Source organism: Pomacea canaliculata, linkage group LG12, assembly GCF_003073045.1.
Source record: "Pomacea canaliculata isolate SZHN2017 linkage group LG12, ASM307304v1, whole genome shotgun sequence".
Classification (NCBI taxonomy): Eukaryota; Metazoa; Mollusca; class Gastropoda; order Architaenioglossa; family Ampullariidae; genus Pomacea; species Pomacea canaliculata.
The window spans coordinates 22,362,419-22,371,459 of NC_037601.1; the positions used below are offsets into that span (position 1 = coordinate 22,362,419).

The following is a 9,041-nucleotide window of genomic DNA, read 5'->3' on the forward strand; positions in this document are numbered from 1 at the left end:
TAATTTTTATTTATGCCAAACCCCTGGCATGCTACCGTCTTTTATATCTGTTGATGTGTCTCTAGACGGTTTGCTTGCTGATAGGTTTTGGTCTGTGTCAGTATGTGTGTTTTATACATTTTTTATCTGTTTCAATGTGTGCTTTACGTGTTTTGTATTCCGAAAATATTTGTAAAGCGCAATGATCAGAGTCTGCTGCATGAATAGCAGAGAAACGCGCTACATGTCAGTGGCGCACTTTTTAAGCACTTGAATCCTTTTCATTAGTCGTTAACTATGCGAGAAACAATTAACCCGTCGGCAATTCACAGACTTAAAATTCATTGTGTTCACCTATATTTTCATGTGTGCCGCTGTAAATATATGGATTCGAGAATACGGGGTAGGGAAGTATAAGAGAAACCTGCAATCAAGTGACTGAAGCATCTGTCACCATCACCATGGGAATTTGCACTTATATCTGTTACTAGGTTTTTATTTTCCTCCTTTTGTGTCGCTGGCATTTCCTGATATGTTCGTTGAGGAAATAAGCTTTTCTTATGCACCTTGTAAGATTTATATCTATAGTTCATCCACGCATAATAAATAAGCAGCGCGTCAGCCCATTGCTGTGTCGGTTCACCACCCACTACCTGTGAATGGTTTCTGTACACAAAGTGAACGGAACGTCAGGGGCAGGCCCGGTGAATGAGATTCATCTTGCAAGCGTCACCTGCATGGTCTCTGTGCCAATTAAACCAGTACGTGACAGCTATAGGTGGGGATAGAGGTGGTAAAGTCATGGAAACAAAACGTCGAGGACATATAAAGAAACATTTACAGAAAAAACGTTAATAACACGCAAAGATGGACACGAAGAAGTGAAGATAAAGCACAAATATGGTGTCATTAGATGCGCTTGCACACTTTCATTGGTACGGGAGGACTCATCTGCTTACAAAAACCACACACGTCTCAGAGAGGAGTCATACACAGGCACTCGATGAGACAATTTTTTAAGCTAATCTGAAGGCTACAGCTATAAGCAAATTAACTCCGTCATTGTCGTAGTACGTCTTATCAAAAGCCAAACTTTTGTTTGTAATACATACAGACTAACGTCGCTTTCAGTACACGCACAGAAGTGAATTTTCAGCCAGTGTATCGAATACATTCGATACACGGTCATCGTCAAGTTTCTTTAATGAGGGCACTTTCAAAGCTGATATCGCCAGGCAGAACTTAGCAGCAAAGGCTGGGTGTTCCTACCCATTGCTGGTAACCATTTCAGCCTGTCTTGGATCCGAGTCACGACTAGAATGTTATTCCAAGGCACTGCCTTTAAACCCCTTCCCAGCTGATCATAAGACTCTTCCACTTCGTTGTCTTTGCATGGAACATATGGAGCGTAAACTTGGACAATGGTGTCGTCGTGTGGCTTGGCAGATGTGACTAGAGATCACCCTGCCAGAAATGGGTGTACATCTGATGACGACTCCAATCACATTCATGTTTCTTTCCTTGTACCAGAGCCTGTGGCCTTCTCCAGCTCCTTTCTCGCCTAAGCCTGGCCATCTGAACTCTTCCAGTCCCACTCGTATCTTTTTAATTCATGCTGCATTGGTGTAATGTACGGACGTTCCAGTACCCTCGAATTTACCGGTGGAGTAAGCAGTGGTTGCTGACAGACCGATCCATGTTTTACCTGCCTCAATTGTCCATCATACTGCTACATGCGAAGTCTCTATGATTTTTAAAATAGACGCCTTGCGTTATCTCATACTTCGTACATGCACCGCGTTTTATCAGGTTTGCTAACCTCGAATTTTGAACTATTTGAAGTCATGGTCTTTGTTTAAAAACTGTGATATTGATATTGCAATACTATAGTAACACATACTAAAAGGGCATTAGATGTAATTAAGGGTCTTTGCCCATAATGGCAGTTGCTATAATTCCTCTTAGTAAGAGGTTCTTAGTCAGCTGATCGATGCATTCAACTATTATGTGTGCATACATGCATGTTTGTAAAAGAAATATTTACTGCTGCATATTTAGAGTTAATTTCTTTTCTTTTTATTGTTCTAGTTCCTATGTTTGTCATCTCGAAGAAAAATGTCATCACCTGTTCCGTTATTTTTTCAATGTGCTGATTTGCAAATTTTGAGCCCTGGACTGGAGTCAAAGGAGGGCAAATCTGTTCATGTGTCATACAGATTATTTTTGTGGTATAACTGAACTGTCATGTGTGCAGTGGGGTCGGGAGAAAAGGAATGGAGGCAGAATGTGCTGAAGCATAGGCAATGAATGTCCAGGTTAATAGTTTATACATCAATGTCTGGTTTTTGAGACTATTAGCATGATACAAGAAGCAGTCAAATGAAACGTAGCGGACGCCAACTGCCCCTTATTTGTATCACATTATACTTGTGCATACATGCATGACTTGCTAGAACTCTTTTATTCTCTCACTTCACCCCAGACTCAGTGTGTCAAGAGTCATGGGAGACACCTCTGAGGCAACCATTAGGCTGATTTCCCGCTTTCTTTATAAAGCCTTTAAATTGTGCGATGCTACTCTCAAACAAGATGTACCAAAATAATATTGATTGTTATAAACTGAGTGATGTTCTTGTGGGCAAGTTGTTATTTAAATGTTTAATGACCCAGTGTATTTTTTTAAATATTGATGGCTTACCCTTTGATATGAACCAATGTTGGTGTCAATAAATGATCAAAGGTCTTACTCACCCCCACCCACCTTTCTTTTCCTCTGCCTCTGTCATTAGTCCCATTTTAAATTATAATGTCAACATTTGTTCTGAGCAGCAGAAGTACATTGCAGTTTCTAACACCATTTTTTTTTTTATCTGGGGCCAGTACTAACAGAAAATCAACCAAACATAAACATGCTTCAGAGCAACATACATTAACCATAGTTTACAATTGAGCCATAATCAAATAAATGATGAGTATCTGACAACCACTGCTTGCCATGATCACACACATTGACAGGCTGCTTTATTTATAAGATTGCATTTTAGTGTCTTAATGTTGAATTACAAGACAAACCATGTCTTTTTATGTAGGATAACACCAGTTAATGTCACTGTGGAGAGGCAATAAAGGAATCATTACTGTTGTTGAGATTTATGACCTTACATGCAAATAAATGGCACACAAGTTTGCATATGTATGTGTATATGCATGTGCAATGGTAAAAGTGCTTGTCATCAGGACAGAGAGAATTTTAAGTTTTGGGTTCAAATGGATGTGACAATTATTTGCATAGCTGGACTACCTCACTACAAAATAATCTCTTACTGACAAAATGTTAACACTCACAACCAGCTAGCTGTCTACAAAAATTAAAATTTCATTGTAAAACATGAACCTCCCCTCTAAACAAATTCAGATTTTACATAATGCATATGTGAAGTCTTTACCTGACCCTTCTATATTCAACAAAGCATGGAACTGGTGTTCATGTGTAAGTCTTTATTTTGTTGGTAAAATAATTGATATAAAAATAAAGAATGTTTTACAAAAAAGAAACAAACAATGCCATTTTATAACATTTGATTTACCAAAAAAATGTGTACATGTCCGCTCACCTCCAACATAGCAAAAAAACTTTTTTTTAAATACTTAAAGGACAAAAGTGCTCTGAATACAAAGCTACGCAGATTATGCATCAGTACATGCAACACTATTTTAAATAAATGTTAATTAGTTCAAAATTTAACTATTTACATTTTCTTATTTCAGCAGGCCAGTTAATTCCTGCAGAATGAAAGCTGCCAAAATCATGTTTTAATCATGAACTAAGCTTTAAATCTTGGTCCTATAAAGAAAAATCCTTTTGTTTACTGCCACCAAAAGCTGACTGAAAAGCTAACTGATAATGATTTTACGTAATGCCAATATTTTGGTGGAATATACAACATTTCTCCTTCCTTTAAAACACACTCAAGGTAAACTGCTTCTGCAAATTTCTGAAATTTCTCCAGATCTGGGTTTTCACAATCAACTTGGCTTGTGTTTTCCAACAGTTTGGTTGGGTGTGGATAAAGATGCTGGGTGAATTCAGGTGAATAAAGTCTTACATACTTTTCTCCCATCACCTGGCACAGGAAGTTGTGTTTGGGATCCTGGTGCAGAGGAGATACTGTGCCTTCAGGGCCAAACCAGGCATTAATATCCACATCTTCTTCATCACCAAGGCAGCAGTATACTGGAATACTGATGTCATCTTTCAGCTCAGTTATCTAATGATCAAAAATGAATTAACATATCACTTTAAATTCATGCAATATCCAGGAGAAGCAAATTTTGGATGTTAGATGGTACAATAAAGTGAAGCTCTTTAATTTTGATACAAAGGAATGTGATACAAATGGTAAGATGGCACAAGGTAGATGTCATTTATGCTTTATATAGCTACCTCCCACCCTAGAGAATTTTATTTTTAGAATACTGATGTTTAATAAGTGAGACCGTAGCAAAATGTTCCAATTTTTAAGGCATTACTGAAACAAAATTGACAATAACAATACCTGATCACATAGCAATAAAACATTTTTTGCTTTAGTAAGTAGATGGAGTATTTCTAAAATACAGCAAAATACCCCACTTGTCATTATGGCTGTGGGACTCTTTTTGGACTGGCATGTGTTAGTCAAATCTCAGTGAAGATGTTTATACGTAAGTTTAAAGTTGCCATTAGCATTTTTTTAAATATCTGCTGCCCCAACATAATAAATATCTAATATTTACAAAGTACTTGCAGAAAGCTGTGATTGTTTGCTTTGCAATAGGTATATTTTTTAATTTTATATTTTAAATTGTTTGAGAAATCACTAAAATTATCAATAAAGCATATGTTGTCAACAATTTTAGTCATTGGAGAGGAAAAAAGCACTAACAAAGAATCTGAGGCTTTTATTGTTGACAGAATCTCTTGCAAAGAAGAGCTTAACTCCATCATATGACACATGCACAGAGCCTCTTACCTGGTCAAAGAGATTGTGTTGTGCTAAATAACCTTTAGCACCAGGTTGAGGATTTGTCACATACTGGTCAATAAACTCATTCACTGTCATAAGTTTTTGAGTCCAGTCTTCATCTGTATAGCGTGAACCAATCTCAACAGGCACTGTGCGTGACCCTGCTATTCTCCTCAAATATCGAAGAGACCATTTGTGGCTGGTCAGTGCAGGCCAGTATCCAATAGCATCAGTTATGACTACTGGATGCTGTAAGTCAAAAAAAGTTGCATGAAACATTTCCACTGATGGGCAGCAATATCGAGGAACCTCTCTCCCATTATGTGCTGTAGCCTCAACTGACTGACTGTTTTCCTGGCAATCAATTGGTGCAGAAATATTCTCTGAAGCTGACATACCCAGCTCTGTTGCTTCTTGTTTATCTCTTTTAGCAAGTTTTCTTGGAACTGTTTCTTCAGCATCTTCTTCTTTAGACAGCTCGTCTGCTGAAACACTTAGTCTCCGATTGCCAAATGATTCTTGGAATTTACGGGACATTTTAGCCAGTATGTTGTCCATAATTGGTGCTCCCATCAGCAAACCCATGTCACAAGTTTTCAAAATATCCAGATGATTGATGTTGCTGTTGCTGTCACTTAACAAAGCACACTGGCTAAGTGCTTTTAATAAAGATACCAAAGTATATGCATAGCGCCAGGTAATATTGATATCTTTCCAATGGCCAGTATTCAACCTCTCCCATGTATGGTCAATGAGGACATCACAGTTTTCAATGCAAATAGAGTACTGTTTAGTGTACATATGTTCTGCAGCAGATGTAACTTTGCTAGTATAGGCAGGTCCCAGTGTTTCAAGTTTGGGAACAACACTTAACAGTTCTGATGGTGAGCGGGGCAAGATATTATTCAATGGTCCAAGAGAAGAACAAGATGGAGGGTAAAACTGTGTCTCCATACAACTATTTGTTTCAGCCATGGGGGTCTGCAAGCAGAAGTAATATCACTGAATTTTTACCAAGGATGACATTTTGCTAGTGCCTTACAATCTTTTTATATGAACATCAGTGTTCACAAAAACTTAATTGAAATGCATTTGTATCCCACTTTGCTCCCCCGACCTACTCCAAAATAAAAAAAGCATATTATCTTTGCTTCAACTCTCAAGACTGAAATGCTCCATTTAAATGGCGAGTTAACATTTTATCATCAAAAATAATCAACAGAAACACTATAATGACATAATCCTTTCACATGACGTAGATCCTTGAATGGATCAAAGCTCACAATTTTTTTTCTCTAATGTTAAGGATAAAAAAAAGGGTGAAGGATCCCACAGCCTGAAATGGAGGCTTGGGGGGTGTGAATCATAGGTGAGTGGTTCACTGGCATGTAGAAGCTGAAACCTAGCCCTTCTACTTTTCCTGCAAAACCAGGTATCATGATTGCTGCTAGGTGGGCAGGCCCTAGAATGTTTTCTATATAGACCCAAATAACCCTGTCCTTAGCTTTAAATTGAGTGCACTAGCCACATAACTCTTTAACATTATTTGTTTCACAGCACAATAATAAAATAAATCTGATATGTTAGAAGCAAATGTTATCATTTTTTATACTTAGCCTGTGGCGGTTTTAGCCATATTTTCTTATTCTTGGTAATCTGGCATTTTTTAAAACTGCATCATAGCCTGGTTAACTGAGTAGGAAAGTGCTTCCTCCTTGAGGTGATTCTGCACTATGTGAGGAAAGGGAAACCAGAATAGCTACATAAAGCCCCTGACACCCTGCAGACAGGTGTTACATACAGAAAGTATCCCAAGTTGAGATCAGAACCCTGGACCTCTCAAAAGTGATGACAAGTGTTTTAACCACTGCACTACTGGGCGCCCCTGTGATGGTTACTATTCGGTTTAAAGCTTTCCTGGGTGTTAATGGAAAATTCCATCTGGTCCTGCCAATCAGCAGCTATGAGGATCTATTATTATCAGTGATTATAAAAACAGAAGAAGAAAGAGCTGAGCACTGATTTTCATATTCTGGGCCCTAAACCACTAAGACAGTTCACTTCCCCTAAATACCAACTAGTTGAACTAAGCTGTAGAACCCTTACACTAGGAAAGTTCATCATGAATCAATACCTGCTGCTATGGATGTCCTGTCATACAGTCTGAAACAGCAAAATACTCTAATTCCAGCGTTTATCTAAGTCTAATACACAGTGTCCCGAGACGAGATCTGGACCGCTCACTGCAGTGGTGACAATCGAGTGTTTTAAATACTACTCTACCGGGCGCCCATTTATTGACAGGGTTAGGGTTAGCAGTTTGACCATGAACGTGTATTATTATTAGTTTGTGGTATGACCGCGAACACTCCCAGTCTTGGCCTGCACTAACATCTTACCTACCTATAACTTTTAAATTCACTACCTTTCGTAAATTACTTCTAGAGATACGATAGAAAAAAGCACAGATTTCTTAAAAAGTAATCACGATTTAAGCTGTTTTCTAACCTTAAGCGTCGTTCTAACCTGTTTCAGAAACGGATGATTCTGTTGTTCCTGAAAAACATTGTTCGAGTTGTTCCTTATTTGTGAGTGATCTCCCCTTAAATATTTTCCGACGAAGTGCACGTAAAGTTATCGACTATGTTTCATAGAATCTCGTTTATAGTTCGTAATAATAATTCGAGAGTCTAAAGTTATATTTTACTTTCGTCTTTTCAGTGTAGGGTTGTTGTCTGCAGGTGAGAGGAAGTCTTTCTAGTATTAGTTATTTCGCCCTAAGACCATTTCGTTCCATACCAAAAATTGATTTGTCCCACCATCGACGTGTTAGTTCGTGGTCCCACTTAGGTCTATTTTGTCCCCAAGCTCAAAACGCAATCGATCACAGAAGAAAAAAGGCCACTCATTTAGCTCGATCCCCAAAACTATGTCGTCAGGAGCCTTATGCTACAGGCAGGTCTGTCAGGGGAGAGGCCAGACTATGTTGCACCCTGGCCCTCCAAGTTAGGGGTTTTGCTTTCGGCTAACAACCCACTGATGTGAAGAAAAAAAAAAAAAAAAGCTGCAACAGTACCACAAGGACCTGGTCGGGAAAATTCCTCTCTAGAAGAGCTTGTGACGCGTTCTGGTGAAAGCCTTTGGGAATAAGCCAGGTCGCCGAACAGAAGAGAGCGAGGCAAAGGACGTCGGAACCACATGGACTCAACAGATGGGGGCTGCCTAAAGCCGGGTACGTTGGCGAGGTGTTGTAGCGGCCCTATGCTCCTCGAAGAGTAACAATAAGGAATAATTAAACTACAGCTAAACTTACATAACGCTACAGTGGGACGAATTGACCTAAGACCGTCTGTTCTTGCTGAGATGATGGTTTTGGCCACTGCAAAATATGCGTCCGCGATGTGACGTTTATATTCAATCTATGCTACCACAAACTTGTATACATCCATGATGCTACGCTAGCTGATTATAAAGGGAAGCGGATAATCAAATGGTTATAAAGCACTGGCATCCGGACCAGACAGTGCGCCAACCTGTTGGAATTGCATACCTCAGTCACCTAGGAAGATGGTCGGTGTTTTTTCCCCTTAGTGGCTTTTACAGGACTCCATTTTAGGGATATAAAGCAGGGAGAGATGGACACCACCCTTGTGTCCACAACAAAACCTATGAAAGCCTATAAAAAAAAAATAGGGGACGACCATTACACTAATTTAGGACTTTTGCGCATGCGTTCGAATGAATTTCAGCATGATGCTGTTCTAAAACCTGTAAGAGGAAACACTTTTCACATTTCAGTACATCTTTCCGTAAGACACTGCACTCTTTTGTTGCTGTTTTTCTGGTTTATGCAAAGGAAGACATAAAAACACTGAAACAAAAGTTGAAAGGCTATTCACTCTCTGCCCCTACATCTTTCATGCTTATTACCCATGTGCACGTGCACACACACACACACATGCAGACATCAGCATTTAACTGTAGTATTTTGACGAACGCATTAAAGAGGAATGCATTGAAACATAGTGAACTGTACAAATTTTATCAAGGACAAAA

General features: G+C 38.9%; 1 protein-coding gene across 3 annotated transcripts; it reads right to left on the bottom strand.

The window, feature by feature from the left end:
- Window positions 1–2,952: 2,952 nt before the first annotated feature.
- On the bottom strand, window positions 2,953–8,903 carry LOC112576436 (lysine-specific demethylase 8-like). 3 transcript variants are annotated; one of them, XM_025258845.1, is made up of 3 exons: window positions 8,062–8,903; window positions 4,992–5,966; window positions 2,953–4,247 (listed from the first exon to the last, which is right to left on the bottom strand). In XM_025258845.1, exons 2-3 carry the CDS (start codon window positions 5,958–5,960, stop codon window positions 3,846–3,848), a joined length of 1,371 nt encoding a protein of 456 aa, XP_025114630.1. In that variant the 5' UTR covers window positions 5,961–5,966; window positions 8,062–8,903; the 3' UTR covers window positions 2,953–3,845. The 3 variants fall into 3 exon arrangements, with proteins under 3 accessions (XP_025114630.1, XP_025114627.1, XP_025114629.1); XM_025258842.1 differs by lacking the exon at window positions 8,062–8,903 and adding an exon at window positions 7,512–8,034; XM_025258844.1 differs by lacking the exon at window positions 8,062–8,903 and adding an exon at window positions 7,494–8,034.
- Between the last annotated feature and the right edge of the window lie 138 nt (window positions 8,904–9,041).